The sequence below is a fragment of the Dipodomys merriami genome, unplaced genomic scaffold (genome assembly GCF_024711535.1).
Source record: "Dipodomys merriami isolate MVZ:Mamm:240054 unplaced genomic scaffold, mDipMer1.0.p SCAF_12, whole genome shotgun sequence".
NCBI lineage: Eukaryota > Metazoa > Chordata > Mammalia > Rodentia > Heteromyidae > Dipodomys > Dipodomys merriami.
In genome coordinates this window covers 22,917,080-22,933,817 of record NW_027202493.1, presented here as the reverse complement: position 1 = coordinate 22,933,817, position 16,738 = coordinate 22,917,080, and the positions used below count along the sequence as shown (strand labels likewise).

The 16,738-nt window shown below is 42.7% G+C and overlaps 1 protein-coding gene across 1 annotated transcript in view; it reads right to left on the bottom strand.

Annotated features, from left to right (window-relative positions):
• Enpp6 (ectonucleotide pyrophosphatase/phosphodiesterase 6) overlaps positions 1–15,120 on the bottom strand; it is a 91,022-nt gene extending 75,902 nt beyond the window's left edge. The window contains exon 1 of the mRNA XM_070015983.1: positions 14,880–15,120. Within this exon, the coding sequence (XP_069872084.1) occupies positions 14,880–15,120 (241 nt within the window). The remainder of the gene's footprint in view (positions 1–14,879) is intronic.
• Between the last annotated feature and the right edge of the window lie 1,618 nt (positions 15,121–16,738).

Here is a 16,738-nt window from a genome sequence, read left to right as displayed (position 1 = left end):
TTTGAAATAAGAGGCTGAGTGTCTAAGGTTGAATTCTCTCCTTTGTCCTCAACTCCAGAGGCACTTATTGTTCACATTGTCCATTGAGGCACACAAAGGAGGGTTTAAAAAATAGTTATCCATGAGGCTTCTTAGTCTGGAGGAAGCCTGGAAAGGCAGGGACTCATGCACGCTGGGGATCTGTGTGCAGGCGTGTGCTCTGTGCGTGATACAGCTACAAGATCACTGTCTGTGGGATAAATGCTGAGTTGAATACACAGGACTATGCTGCCCCGAGAATCACTTTCCTGGAATCAGGAAAAGGTAGCATGATGACTTAGAAGAAGCACAGGATTTCATACTTGCCACAGTTCTTTCACTGATTGAATATCTTCCAGCCTTGTTTCCCTCATTGGTGACTTGACTATTGTGACTGCCGTACAGGCCTTTGGGAGGGTTACGTGTGAATGTGCCTCACACTGAGCATGGAACAAAGTGTGGTAGACATTTGGGAAGTGAACTTTCTGCTCCCTGCTTGACTGAAGCTGGCTTCATGTAACAAAGGAAGACAGTAGGACTGTTGCAGAAATATAGACCATCCATTGTCTTCTCATTCTGTCAGCCAGCCAGAGGTGGTGTGGTAAAACGCAGGGACACAGTGACAGAGTTCTCTGTTCTGAACCCAGTTCACTCACCTCCTGGCAAATGATCTCAAAAGGTACTTAACCTCTCAAGAGTTAAATTCGCCCATCTGTAAAATATCTTCACACAGATCCTAGGAAGATCTCCCATAGCTGCTAAGAAGATTATATAGATCAACTGAAGGCATCAAGATTAGAAAGGAAGAAGTTGTTACTTGGAGGAAATAGGTTTGTGTATATTCTTGTATTTAGGCAATCCTAAGAAATCCATTAAAATATTAGAGTTAATTAAAAATTAAGGTAACAAAACACAAGATAATCAGTTGTGTTTTACATACTGTAAAAATGACATTAGAAAACTTGTTCCGTTCATAACTCTAAGAAGAAAATATTTGGAATTATTTAATAAAATGCAAGAATTATGCATGGAAATTAAAACTGAGATGAACCGAATGACATCCCATATGCAAGGATCGGAAGAGTTAATATCATTAAGATAGTAATGTTTCTCCTAAACTACAGATTCAACACAATCCCTACCAAAATTTCAGCTCTTTTGCATAAATCAAAGAGCTTATGCTAAATTTCCTCTGAGGATATCATCAACTCAGCATAGCCAAAGCAATCTCACAGAAAAATAAGTTGGGGAACTCATATGTCCTAATTTCAATACTCACTACAGAACTGTATTATTCATGACAATACAATTCTTGCACAAGAAAAGGAAAAATATATACATGGACACATTATCTATATCTATATGAGAACATAAAGCAGTGGAATAAAATTGAGAACCCAAGAAGAAACTAACATTTATATATGCAGTTGAAATAGATAAGTATGTATGTTTTCATCCATGGAAATAGAATAGTATTTTGAACAAATGGTGCTGTGATACTACATCACACTATACACAAACACACACACACACACACACACACACACACACACACACACACACACACCTCCTAAAAGTCTGAAACTTTTAGAAGAAAACTATGGATAAGTTTTTAGGATGATGAGTTAGGCAATTATTTCTCAGATATGACAGACACAGTGCAAGTGCTAATAGAACAAAATGATAAATAGACTTCAGTAACATTAAGTGCTTTGGTATTTCCAGATACTCCATCAAGAAAGTCAAAAGACTAACCACAGCCCAGATTCCAAATCATATATCGCATTAAGAATTTAAACTTAGAATATCTAAAGAACTCCTACAAGAGGCTGGGAATGGCTTAGTGATAGAGTGCTTGCCTAGCACACATGAAACCTTGGTTCCATTCCTCATTCCCTTCCACATGAACAGAAAAAGCCAGAAGTGGTGCTGAGGTTCAAGTGGTAGAGCATTCGCCTTGAACAAAAGAAGCTCAGGACAGCACCCAGACCCTGAGTTCAAGCCCCACAACCGACCAACAATAAAAAATCCATTTTAAAAACAAGCAAAAGGGTTTTTAAAGAGACCTTTCTCCAAAGAAGTTACCAGCTTGCCAGAAAACACATGGAAAGATTGTGAACACCATTTGTCATTAGGGAAACACAAACACAAACCACAGTAAAATGTCACTACACATCTCACTAGAGAGGTTAATGTTTCCATTGTGGTGACATATACATACAGTTACCAGGTTCACCACGTGAGGTACACATTTTAGTGACTTTGTATATTCCCACTGCCGTTTCAGCATGCTTGCTGACCACTTCCAGAACATTTTATTACCCCACCCCAAACTCTGTGAGCCCACAAAATGCCAGCTCTCCATCCAGTCTCCCCCGTAATCCTGGCACTCAGAGCTCTCCCTTTGGCCTCTGTGAATTTGACCATTCTAGGCAATTGCATATAAATAGAGTCATACAGTATCTGTTTGATACAAAATGTCTGGCTTGTTTCACCTAGCAAAATGTTTTCCAGAATCAGTCATAGGTATTTGTAGATATGAGATACGTAAAATGTATTTCTTATGTGCCCAGTTTGTGAACTTGGATCTAATTTATACACAGAGTGATTCATTGACATTACCTTCAGACCAGCTGGAATTCTTATCTGATCCTGAGATGTTTTTCTAATTCTCCAAATCCAATCAGTGCCCCAGTTTCCTCTCCACGGGGGTCTAGCAAATTCTTTACCTCGGGTTTGTTCTGGCACTGGGGACTTAAACTCGAAGCCTTTTCATCCTAGATTGAAGCAGCCAATCTCTTGATCCTCAAACCTACACTGCTTAGAGCTGGGAGAGTAATGGTGTTAAGACCAGATCTGGTCTGAATTTTTCCCATCTCTGTCCCTTGGCTTGTGTTTTGTGATCCACCTGCAAGGTCTTTCCCTCAGGTTTCAATCTGTTCAAATCCTCCTGGACTTACCGAAACTCAGCAAACCTTCCCCACACACCAGACTCTCAGAAATTATCTCTGCTTCCCCTGTGTCTTTTGGTCATATTTTTTCAACATATATTTAATTATTCCAACTTAATCCAAAACTTGTCTGAAATAGAGACTATGTCCTCATTATATTGGCAATCATGCTTACATAGTAGATGGCCAGTACAACCTTCAAGGGGTTAAATTTATAAACGAATCAACTGTATCAACACATCTCCACTCTATATGGTGATGGAATTAACTAGCAATATCTATGGCTCAGAAAGAAAATGATAATGGCATGAACAAATAAATAAAGTAAAACATTCATCAACTCTGCAAATCTATTGGTCAAAGCCTCCTGCAAGAAGGACGTCTTACTTTGGATTCAAAGAGCAAGGTATGTGGTAAGAAGCTGGCTGGCTTGGGCTGTTTGGGGGCAGAAGGAGGAGATGGCTCCTGAGGTAATAGGTAGTATCAGCAAAGGGTAGTACTGAGGGCTCTAGGAAGGCCTCCAATAGAAACAGAGGAGGGAGCAGGAGAGGGAGAGGTCATTATTAAAGTCTAGTCCTATTGGGAATTTCACATCTGGCCTTGGATGAAGGTTAAGAATAAGGCTGATGGCCACTGCAAATCCACTGCTGGGGTGGATTTTCAAAACACAGAATACAAAAGAGTAAAAGAACAGGTGGTTGGGAATTGGGTAAATTAAGTCACATTTGCTTTCGTTACATCCTTCCAGCTTTTAGCAAGATGTTAGGACACAGATTGGGAGTGAGTTCTCATCTGTTCCATTGGAACTTGGTGAGGTTATGTAAGGAGTGAGAGAAATTACAGCCCAGCTTTCAGCTATTATTATTATCCATCGCACGAGGAGGGAGGGACGGGGGGCTAAGAACACTATTTACAACCTTCTAGGCGGTGGTTCCATCTCTTCCCTGACCTCCTTCTTTTGTTGTTCTGGTCCTGGGGTTTGAACTCAGGGCCTGGGCACTGTCTCTAAGTTTTTGTGCTCAAGGCTAGTGCTCTACCACTTTGAGCCACAGCATCATTTCTGGTTATTGGGTAGTTAACTGGAGATAAAAATTTCATGGACTTTCTTACCCAGGCTGTGATCTTCAGACCTCACCCTCCTGAGTAGCTAGGATTATAGGCATGAGCCACTGGTGCCCAGCTCTGACCAGACCTTTGATGAAATCTACACAATACACACACACACACACACACACACACACACACACACACACACACACACTGCTTTGAATTTCATCTCCATTTGTACTTGCATATTCTGGGAGCTGTGTATGGAAATGAGAAAAGAGGCAGAGCAAAAGTTGAGAGCTTAAGTGAAGGAGCCAGTCTGTCAAACAGATTAGAAACTCTGGGAAAGAATTCTTGGGCATCATACCTGCTCACAGAGGCAGACCTAAGCTAGCTCTTGGATCTGAATCTCAGACCTGGGTGTCAGGTTTTTCTCAATGAGAAAAATACATTAGCATGCCCAAAGTATTTTCTGCTTTTTACATTTTGTAATTCTGGATGTCTTTGGGGGCAACTGGACAGGAGTAGAATGGATTGTATTATGTATTCCCAAGCTCATTCCTGTAGTTTGAGTGTCATATATTACACAGACAAATGCATGGAACAATGGACTATGAGAGTTCCCCACAGATATGTTCAGAAAAGGATATCATGGTTTGGGGGAAGGCCAACTGCAGGGGAAAGGGCCAGACTGGGAGTAACTGCAAACTGACAGCTGATCCACCCACAGCATCCAGCAAAAACCAGGGAGACCCTGGAGTGGTAGAAAGTTTGAGATGACAGACAGAACACTGGGCTGGTGTTGCTTTGGGTCCTAGGGAAGAGAAGGATAGCCACTGTGAAGATGTGAGAGAGAATCTAAAGGTCTAGGGAGTGTGACCAGAGGAATACAGAATCCAGTGTCAAAACAGATGAGTGCACTGGATTGTTTAGTAGAAGAAAATAAAAAGGATAATTTCAACCCACAGAGTTGGGCCTCAGCAACAAAACTGCAGAATCTATTTAGAAAAATACATAATTTAAACCTTCCTCCAAGAGGTCAGATAGATGTCTAGTGACTGGCACCAAGCCAGGAAAATGTAACCAACCAATCAAAGCTTTTGAACAAGCTTAAGATTCAGATATGGCCATTTCCCATCCCCTTCTGATGTCTTTGAAGGAGCTGAGCCAATACCAGGGTAGTTACTATGTAGACTCGTCTAGCCTGCCAGGGTAGCTCCAGAAGCCCATTGGAAGATGGAAGCCCTTCAGAGGCTGCACACAAGATGGAGTTTTGTAGATTCTCTTTCTCTTCAGAAGGGTGGTAGTGGTGTCCAAGGGCTGATGGCAGTCTTAGCCACGCTCTCCTGAGCTCTGTCTTGTTGCTGTTCAGCAGTCTTCAATACAGACCAACTAAGACACAAAACGTTTCTGTATCCCCACTAGGCAGAGAAACATCTTTTTCAAAAGCTATTATTTTTCTCAGTTGTGGGGCTTGAACTCAGGGCCTGACTGCTGTCCCTGAACATTTATGCCCAAAGCTAGTGCTCTACCACTTTGAACCACAGTGCCACTTCCAGTTTTCTGGTGGTTAATTAGAGATAAAAGTCCTGTGGGCTTCCTTGCCTGGGCTGGCTTCGAACCAGCCTACAAAGCACAAGGCCTTGAGTTCAAACCCAGAACTGCTTTCCCCACCCCAAGTCTGCTTTGGATATAGATATGTTTTCAATTTAATATTTCAGACTGTTCCAAAAGACAGATATTGTTCAAAAAAGATATTGTTCAAACAGTCACCAAGATTCCTAATTTTGTATGCGTTTTTAAAGGCATATTTGCTTGCCTCCAATTGGCATAAATCTTCTGCTGGGTCTTGATGCCTCTGAACCAGGGAATGTCAGGAGCTGCTCAGTGCTTCTTGTCTTATAGCAAAGTCTGGCTACCCAGAGGGTGGAAGAGAGGCTGCCTCTGCTGACCTCAAGCTCACACCTTTCTCTTTGCTAAACTCAGTGATAGGGTATCTTGCAGGCCATCTACTTTTGATAGGAGAAAAACAACCCCCAGCGAAGTAAGAGGGTGTCCACGTTCACATAGCACTTCTGAAGAGTCATCCTTTGCCATTTTTTCATTAGTCTGAGTTGCAAGGGTAGAGGGAGGGATGAAGAGACTGGGCAGCCCATCCCACGCCAGACCCACAGATTGCAGAACATAGTAGCGGAGGTTTGCCTCCCAAACCGGTTATTTGTTGAAGGATTTTGCCTTCAATCATGAAATCCAAAGCTTAACATATTTATATACAGATAAAGCTTTCAGGGAAAACTACATGTGCTATACAGTATGCCTGCTTAACTTCTTTGATTTGATTTGTAGAATCTCAAAGAAGAAGCTGAGGCCCAGAAGCTTCTTGGGCAAACTCAATGCATGTCTTGATCACCACATCTAGAAACATGGGGATCAGACCTGCACTCCCCCCATCAACCTTCTTCAGGCCACAGTCCTTGTCCTGTACCACTGGCATCTTTGTGGGGTCAAATGTGAGAAGTAGGTCACCCTAACAAATGATCCTCCCGGATAAGAGATAAAGTCATGGGAAGGGGGGGAGAGGGCTTTTGCTTATTCTCCCCTTCTGCTTCCTCCTAACAATCCCCTCACAACTGGATCCTCAATACCCGGTGCATCTCCAGCACACATGTCACACTCTCTAGGGAAAAATTAACCCCCAGCTTCCCCCTATCCAGTCCAATCATGCATTTTAAAGCAACAAGAACTCAGGACTAGAAAGACAGTATCACTTATGCAAAGTCCTAGCTGATCATGATATAATCAGGTTCCCTGCTTCCTCATCTCAGGTCCTTTCTAGTTCACCAGTGAACACCGACTATGCACTCTGGGATTTGTGGACAAAGTTACCTATCACCAAAGTGGGACCTGCCTGGCCCAACCCACTGATGACCCACAAAGCACAGGTTGGGTCACTTTGTGGCAGACACTTGTTTATGTTCTCAAATGACCCCACACACCCTGCCTTAGACTAAGCAAGCACAGGAGCACTTCCTCCCGAAGACACTGAGGGAAATGGCTTCCTCCAAGAATGAACTATGTGCAGTATTCCGAGCCACAAATCCATTTATGATATTGTATCACTTCTTCAAGACTCAGGCTGGTGGATTGTTTTTCTTCTTGGGCTGAAGACAGGAGTTGATTAAGATCAAGCAAAGTCTCCAGCCAGAGCCAAGTGCTTAACACAAGACGTGCAGGAAGCCCTGACCTGCCCCAAGTCCCCACCTGGCTGAACTGTGGACACAATAGTTGTATTCACAGAAGGGGACGCCGAAACCTGAGTAGGTGTTGTTTAAAGAGTCTGAAAGAAATGTTCACGTGCTGAGTCAGGCTCCCTCCAAATTAATTTTAAATGGCTTTAACCCATTTTTGGCACAGCATCCATGAGGAAGCAGGTTCTGAGAGCAGTAGGGTCCAAGCTAATTCCCAGAAGCTTTGGAAAGAGTAGGATGAAATTGGCCATAGTGGGTAGACTGCAAGGGCTCTGTGTGGAAGAACTTTCTGGAAAGGGGTTCACTGTTACAGTAATGAAAAACTTTCACCACGTTTTAAAGCTTTACCTTCTACTTTAACCACTATTTCCTTTAGGGACCAAGCGCCTAGAAGTAAAATTCCATATAATAAGAATTCCTCATCACCGCGGAAGCCAAAAGCAACATACTTTTTGAACAGTGGCACTTCAGTGGGGAGAAGTTGGTTGATGGGAGTTTCAATAATGATGTGCCCAAAGACTTGGTTTTTCTAGATGTTTCAGCACATCTTTTTTTCCCTCAGAGCGTGCTGGTTTGAGCTCTTTATGACTTCTATTGCCTTAGACATCACCAACCAGCTTGTTTCTTCAGGCAGCTTCATCAAGGCTCATTACAGAGACTGTGGTTTTTAAGTAGGAATGTGGATGTTATTAGGCGTACTAGGAAAATAAGTGACAAAATTTAAGTAAGGTATAACTCAAATGGTAGCACACCAGCCGAACAAAAAAAAGCCAAATAACTTTGAGGGCCCAAGTTCAAGTCCTGATACAGACAGAAAAATAAGATGAGGCAGACCACCAGAAGGAAGCAAGGAAGGTGGGGGGGGGGGTCAATGAACTAAGAGGAAATGGAGAATAGGGATTGAGTCTCAGAACCCAACAAGGAAATCAAAATGGAGGAGTCTAAACTGTACCCTATGCTGACCATGGGCAAGGATATGGAAGTTGAGGATGGACTGCAGACCATTAGAAGGTCACCTATGAAAGCAGTGCAAATTGGAATTGGTACCCAAGAGAAGGGAAGAGAGGATGTATGCATTCCAAACACAGCTCATTTATTGGAGCCTAAGGAAGCTGACATTCAGGGTGAATGTCTCTATATGTCAGTGCTGATTTGGAAGACTGAGAGGAGAAGGAACCAGAAACGCTGTCTCTCTCCTCTCTGGCGCTGTGGGTGAGTAGAGGCTTGTGGAGCCTGAATTCCACAGAAGGTCTGAGAATGTGGGTTTATTTTCAACATGTGAGCATTCAAGTCTTTTCCACGTTGATTTCCTTTGCTTCTAGGGATGGCTGGTTTTCATTTAAGTCCGACATTTTCTTTAAAGTGAGAGGAAAGCATACCTTTCCCCCTTGCAGTCTGTGACGTCAGACTAATATCTGGTAAGAACTTGTGTCACACGTAATTTCTGAACATGAAATGGGAAATGCACTGGCACAAACAGGAATTCTAAGCCATTCACATCCTGGTGTTTGCTTTGAAACTCACAGAGGATTAATGAAGAGCCATTATTTCTTAGGCTGCCTCCTGAGCCGGTTCTGGAAGATGTCTGGCCTGGGTCTCAGTCCCATGCATGACTTCCTAGCTGCCTCGAGACTCAGGGCCAAGGCCCTGCTCTAGGGCTGAAAACCTGGCCTCTGAAGCTGGTCCTCCTGTCTCAGTTGTTGCTGGCATTCTGAGTGCTCAGAAGCAAACATACAACCTCATAGCACTTTACTTACTAATTTTAAGTGTTAAGATGATAATACATACCAAATTTCAGCATATTTTCATGTCCTGTAGATTGGGGCAGTAAAGAGACAATTCTACACTGTAGCCAGGTACCAGCAGCCATGCCTGTAATTCTAGCTACTAAGAAAGCTGAGACCTGAGAATCATGACTGAAAGCTAACACAGGCAGGAAAGTCAGTGAGATTCTTATCTCCAATTATCTATCAAAAAACCGAAGTGGAGGTGTGGCTCAAGTGATAAAATGACAAAAGAACTAAAGAATCAACATTCAGGCTCTGAGTTCAAGGCCCAGTACTGGCACAAACAGAAAACAAAGCTCTACAACGGCTTCCCTGCTACTTGGGGCATTTCTGGGTCACTTTCTCCAATTTCTTAGCAAGAAATATGCAAGAATTACAAACAAATGTTGCCATCAGCCTTAGCAAAACAAAACTAATTTATGCTGCCTTAAAACATATGTAGTATGTTCTCTTAACCATGATCTGGATTGAATAAATCATTATTTTCCTTCCAATGTAGGTTCATCCTCAAAAAGAGACTAGTTTTTCACAAAGGTCCACAGTAAGATAAAGTAAGACAGCATTTCAATGGCATTTAAACTATTGTTGTATACCAACTAACCTTAAGTTTATTTACAAACAGCTCTTCAGAAAGCTTATGCGTTAAAAAAAAATAGCTAGTGATTTCATGCTCATGGCTACCCTAGCTCAGATCCCATCTTCAAAATGCTTCCTCATGCTACTCCAACTGGAAGGTCATTCTCCTTTCCTCTGTTTTCTATAGTGTATTAGGCAACTATTATTTGCTTGAGTTAGCTTGGGTTGCCATAACAAACAACCACAGGTTGAATGACTTAAACAACAGAAATTTTGTTTTCAGCATCTGGAAGCTAAAAGTCCAAGGTGAATGTGTTGACTGACTTAGTTTCTTCTGAGGCCTCTCTTCTTGGTTAGCAGATGGCCTCTTCTTACTGTGTTATAACTCAAAACTTGGCCTTTCTCTGGGCACAGATAACCCTGGAGTCTCTTCTTTCCTTCTACAAACAGTTATATTGGAATAAAGTCCACTGTAACAACCTTATATGAATCTTCTCTTTAAAGATCTTATCTACAAGTACAGCTACATCCTGACTAGGTATTGAAAATGTCAACTAGAGATGGGGAAGAGCGCAAGGCACAATTCTGCTCCTCACACCTTGTCATTCTTTTTTTTGGGGGGGGGGTCCGGTTGTGGGGCTTGAACTCTGGGCCTGGGCGCTGTCCCTCAGCTCTTCAGCTCAAGGCTAGCACTCTACCACTTAAGCCACAGTGCTACTTCCGGCTTTTTTCTTTTTGCTTATGTGGTGCTGAGGAATCGAACCCAGGGCCTCAGGCATGCAAGGCAAGCGCTCTACCACTGAGCCACCTTCCCAGCCCTTGTCATTCATTTTAACTTATTACTGAGTACCCGTTCTCTGAGAGTCTTTCTCCCTTAACTTGAATGTAAACTCCTTGGGTAAAAAGGTGAGCTTTCAAAATTTAAACCATTTTACTGGCTTGAAATCAGTGCTCCCAGCAATTAATTGTTGGATTGACATTCTTGATCAAATTCATGGAATTTTTTTTTAATACAGCAAACACTTTATTTTTGTGCTGGTACTGGGGCTTGAACTCAGGGTCTGGGCACTGTCCCTGAGAAGTTTTGCTCAAGGCTGGCTCTCTACCACTTGAGCCACAGCTCCACTTCTGTCTTTTTGTGGTTATTTGGAGATAAGAATCTCAGAGTTTTCTTGCCTGGGCTGGCTTTGAACCGTGAGCCTCAAATCTCAGCCTCCTGAGTAGATAGGATTACAGTCATGAGCTACCAGTTCCTAGCTTTATAAACACATTTTTGAAAACCAAACAATTCTGCCATAGTGTATTCATGTCAGTGACTGGGCTAGAGGTTTTCCAAGACTCCTTACAAATATGACTGCTGAATTTCTCACCACTCAACCACATGACTTCCCTATGAAATTCTCCTTCTCTAAGGAGTTTTAGACATTTGCTTAATTTCTACACAATGGCCTCTCAGAGTAGTGTGTTTGTCTGTTGCTATAGAAAAATATCTAAGGCTGGGTAACTTCATAAAGAAAAGTGGCACATTTCTGGAAGCTGAAAGTCCCAGATTAAGTAATTCTTTTGGTTTGGTCTTGGGCAAAGGCTTGATGGCAGAAAGTTGTCATGGTGGAATGCGTGTGGAAGGAAGAAATCACAGCCTGAAACAGGAAGCCAGAGAGAATTCAGGCTCACTCTCCTAAGAAGTTAGCAGCCCTATGAGAGTTGTTTTTATTTGGGCTGAGCCCCCAATGACCTAAAGACCTCCCACTAGGACCCACACTGTTTCTCAACATCAAGGACCAATCCTGTAATACATGGATTCTTGAGGCACAAACCACATCTAACCTATAAGAAAGAGCAAGAAGTCCTACCTAACATTCGTAATTCTCTAACTTTTTTTTTGGTGGTCATAGGGCTTGAACTCAGAGCCTGGACACTGTCCCTGAGCTCTATTGCTCAAGGCTAGCAATCTACCACTTTGAGTTGCAGCAAGACTTCTGGCTTACTGGTAGTGAATTGGAGATTAAAAAATATCTCACAGACTAACACATTTATAAGATTATTTCTTTGTTGCTTTGTATGTCCCTCCCTCACTGTATTTGATGTCGGTATAATTTATGGAGGGGAAGGGGAAAAACAAATTGTTTAAATAGGGATTCAGGTGGACCCATTGCAACAATGAGATGTACAAGTCATTATGTTGAAAACGAACTTTACAACTTTCCTGAGGGGGGGGCCGGGGGGCGGGGAGGATGGGAAGGGATGGGAAGGGGAAACAAAGGAGGAGGCTACAATGTTTGATAAGAAATGTACTCATTATCTTGTCCATGTAATTGTAACTCCTCTGTACAGTATTTTCACAATTAAAAAAAAAGAAAATACACACACTAAAAAATAAATAAATAAACATAAGAACTTGTTAAATGAAAAAAAAAAATCTCACAGACTTTCCTGCCTGCTCTGGCTTCCAGCTGGGATCCTCAGATCTCAGCCTCCTGAATAGCTAGGATTACAGGCGTGAGCCACCAGCACCTGGAAGCATTTGTAATTTTCTCTGCATTGCTTACTTTATGTCTGCATCTGACAGACCCTGCAACCTCTGCCTGATTCAGATCTTGCAGTTCATCTCACTTTATTTTACAGCTGAGGAAACAGAGGCCAAATGCAAGACAAAGGCCTGCTGAAGTCTTTCCTGCAAAGACCGATGCCCAAGTAAGTTGTGTGGACTCCAAGCACCTCCCCACCCAGTAACCTGATGATGTAAAGAGGAAGAATATCAAGGGCTTTATGTCTTTCATACAATACTTCATATAATGAAGTGAGATGGTAATGCATTCTCTTGTGCATGACGAGAAATCCTAAAACAGCCTCTCTCTTTTAGAACCCAAAAGATCTGGATGGTTCATAAAATGCTCAAATGTTTAAACCAATAGTTTAAGTATCATTCTCAATGGAATTATAGTTTTTTTACTTAAGAAAAAAATCATTTTTCAACATCAGGTGGAAAATAAGCAGGGTGATTGAAGAAAACAGTTCAAATTGATCGCTGAGTCAGGTCTAGGACAGCAGAAGTGAGGTAACTTCCAAAGCCTCCAAATTCTGCCCCTGAATTGTGTATTTGCTCAGCAGATATACACAAATCACACCCGAAGACATTTGTACATAAACATGAGCATTGCTAGACAGGTCTTGTATGTAGTATTGCTTCTACAAAAAGTGGAAAGGTCAACTTGTATCCCAAACAGAACTTTCGAATCACATCATATATTTTGCATTTACAAGATCTACAGAAATAATGTGTATGGAGATTTTTATAGCCAGTCTCAGTTTGAAAGTAAGGGTGAAATTCAATGGAGCTGGACCTTCTCCCCATCAGAAGGCCAGAAATGAAAACACCCATTGCCTGAAAAGTAAGTGTGTCTCAGTGTGGCAGAGGCTTTGTGCCAGTGTTGGGAATGTGGATCTGACAAACAAAAGACCATGTCACTGACTGGGAGCCTCTGTGGAGCTTATAAGGGTCCTCCCCCACCCCGTCTTGTTTTGTTTTGTTTTAATTTACTAGAGTCTTTCTAAAATAGATTTTGTTCATTTTCCACTGTTATTGAGAAAGCTGCACGTGGCAGTTTATGAATTGTGTCTCCCAGCAAGGCCCTGGAGGACAAGCGGAGAGGGGGTAATCCATGTGTGTGAAACTTGCTGTAAAGAGCTGAAGTCAGGCTGGACCATACAATAACTTCTATGTGTGGCCTAGCAGCCTACAAACTGCTTCCCTGCAAGGGAGAGGCATGCCAAGCAAGGACCAGAGACGCTTTTGTTAATTCTGTTTATCTTAGATACTGGGAGTTTTTTGTCTGTTGGGGAACAATAAATAAATAATATATGTGATGTTTGTGTGCATTCTGCCTTTTTACCCCCCTCTTCCTCCAAGAGCAACACAACTATCTCTTCCTGTAATGTTGAACATCAGTTAAGAACATTTTTATGTGTACCTGTCTACAGTACCCATACATGAAGTAAGAGATTTCAGAATTCTCATCTTTTTTTTTCCTGTTCCTATCATCTATTAGGCTCTCCTTGTGCTCAGAGCACACAGGTGAAGAGATCAGTCTATTTTTTCAGACTCTTTTAGCTTTGGTGTTCTGGAGCTATCTGTAATGAGATACCAGAGTTCTCATGCCTGATTTGCTAACATAATTGACAAAGTTCTCCCTGGCCTCAGAACACATAGTTAAGGCCTGCATAACCCTCAATAACAGTGAACTGGAATAGCCTTGCTAAACTGGATACCTTGCTAAATTCTTTGAGTCTCCTGCTGGCTCTTATAAAGGTGAGTGAAAAGCACACCAAAAGCTGGGAATCCCATTGTGTGGGCCACACAATGTGCATATATAATTGCACAGAGAAGGGGCAGGCTGGAGGACCAGGCTGGAGGCTTGTGGTTCCAGTTGCAGTAATTCCAGGTGAAGGGCATTCCTAGGCAAGTCCACTTACCCCAAAGCATGTAGCATGGTTAGCTGGACTTTCCTTTGTTTTGTTAGAGGACTTTTTGTTGTTGTTATTGTTTGTTTTTTGTTGTTATTGTTTGGTTTTTGTCAGTCCTGGGGCTTGAACTCAGAGCCTGTTGTTAGTTTTTGTCTGATTGCTCTTTATAGAGGTTAGAAGTGAAAATAGGGAACCTGAACTACACAGTACTTTTCATCTCTACATCATTTTGCTGAACTCCAAAATAAGCAAAAGAAGGGAAAACAGCATTACTGAATGAACACCAAAGGGTGTGGCCTAAAATTCCTCTCCTGGCCCTCCAGGAAGGAGCCTCCTATCTGAGGACTCCCATGAGAAACCGTAACAGTCCACTACATTGAAAAACCAAGGAGCACCACTCCAAGACAATAGGGGAACACAGAAGAAAGAGACACGGGAAATTTGATGTGATCACGTGGACACTGGTCCATGTTTTATACTTGAAGCTACACAACATAGAGTTAGCCAGGATTTGTCACTTGTCAACAATCACTTGCAAAAGCATCAGCAATCATCCATTGCTATAGTTCTCTCTTCTCCATACTAAGAATCTGAAAGAGGACCTTGTGAGAAATATTGGGAAACAATACAACTGGAGTACGTGGGGGGCGGGGGGGGGGGGGGCGGGCCTGTTTTAGAGTCCTGAGGAATTATGGAAACCGAAACAGGTAAATCTCCCATGCTAGTTTGTCTCCCATGTTCCCTGCTTGGTTCTAGCCTCAACTCCAAGAAGCGGGGCCAGTACTCACCAGTCATTAAGGTGTAGTAATTGGGGTAGGAGAGACTAGGAAAGTCGGGCGTCAAGTAATCCACTTTTACTCCCCTGCTCACGATCTCTTTGAAGCCAGGCAAGGATTCCAGGGCCTCATCACTGATATAGTCTGAGCGAAAACCATCCAGTAGAAACACTAGGAGCTTCCTGCGGGCAAAAGCTGGCTGAGCCAGGCTGAGCCACAAGGCCAGCAAGGCAGTCCCAAGCTTTACTTCCATGCTTGCCAGGAGCCTGGCACAACCCAGCTGGCACAGCTGGCCCCTTCCACAGACTGAGGATGGACAATCTGTAGCTATTCTCTTTTCTAGGGGCTGGACCTTGAGCTGCTGGCCTTCCCTGAGCCAAGTTTACTTTCAGAATTTAAAGGAACAGCACCCCTATTTGAAAACATCTCTGCTCACCCCACAAAGTCGAGAGAGAGGGAGAAAGAGAGAGAGAGAAAGAGAGAGAGAGAGAGAGAGAGAGAGAGAGAGAGAGAGAGAGAGAGAGAGAGAGAGAGAGAGAGAGAGAGAGAGAAAGTACACTTTGGCTTCCTAAACAACCTTGAATTAACACTAGGGGGAAAATACAATCATACTGCTTGGGGTGAATGTTCCAGAAATACAAATACTCACAGAGAGGTGGCATTCTGGAAGATGACGAAGTCATCCGCATTTTGCAATTGTGCTAACCAAAGGGAAGGGCTGAGGAGAAGCACCACCTTTTAATTTGTTCTCCCACATTGTTGCCCAATTTAACCTTTTTAACATCTTTACCTACAATTTAGAACTCAACCCTCTTCACATAGGGTGTAAACAACAAACCATAAATCCAGTGCGCCTGTGAGTTTTCCAGAACTGTCCACCATAGCCATAGTGTTTAAAAAATTGTTTGTCTAGGTCTCAGCCACTAATTTTTTTCTTCATATGCATCTCTATGCAGTGTTACTATTTTATCATCCAAATGCAAATAAGCTGCTAGTGACCAAAACCCATTTGTAGGAGCGGTAGACAGAGGGGCCAGAGTCACAGAGTAGTTTCCAGAAGTGCATAATGGGAAATCATTCTGAGCCAGTTGTCTGAAAATGCATTGCCCAACATAGATAAAAATAAGATGGAGGGCTGAAGAACAGGAGTTTGAAATGGAAAAGCAGGGCTGGAAATAACCAAGCAGGCTTCAGGACAGGTAAAAAGAACTAAGCAGAGGAGGGAATGAATGACAGAAAGGAAGTAGAGAGAAACTACCAGGCACAGGTGAGCAAGGAGACAGTGACTGCCGAGTCTCCAAATCTCAGGACCTCTTCATGGCAGCTCTTTCATCTGTTTCCAATCTTACTAGGGACATGCATAAGCTCTATGCAATGAGCCAATGCACATCCTGATACAGAAATATGTAATAGTCAAAGTCCTCAAGAAACAGAACTTATAGAATAGAGGTAGCTATACGAGCAGTGACCCTGGTTAGGGAAACTGGCCCATGGGATAAACGAGGCTGACAAGTCCTATAGGTCTAAACTGGAAACCCTGGGCTCTGGCTCAGTCCTAATGCTAAGAGCTTAGGATTCAAGAAGCAATGATGTGTAATTCCCAGAAGCAAATCACCTAAATGACTTTAGAGTTGTTGGTGTGAGTTCTAGAGTTGAAAGGCCAAAGGCCCTGTGAGTTCTCATGGCAAAAAACAGGAGTATATCCACCAACTCCAAAAGAGAAAGGGTGTGTGTCCTCTTATTGTTCTACCAGATCATCCAGCTGATTGGATGGTGCCAGTCCCCACCGGGCCAATCAGACCATTGGCTCCCATGTCAAGCTCCCCTCACAGACACATGGAGAAAGAATTCCTCACCATGTTTTTTTGCTA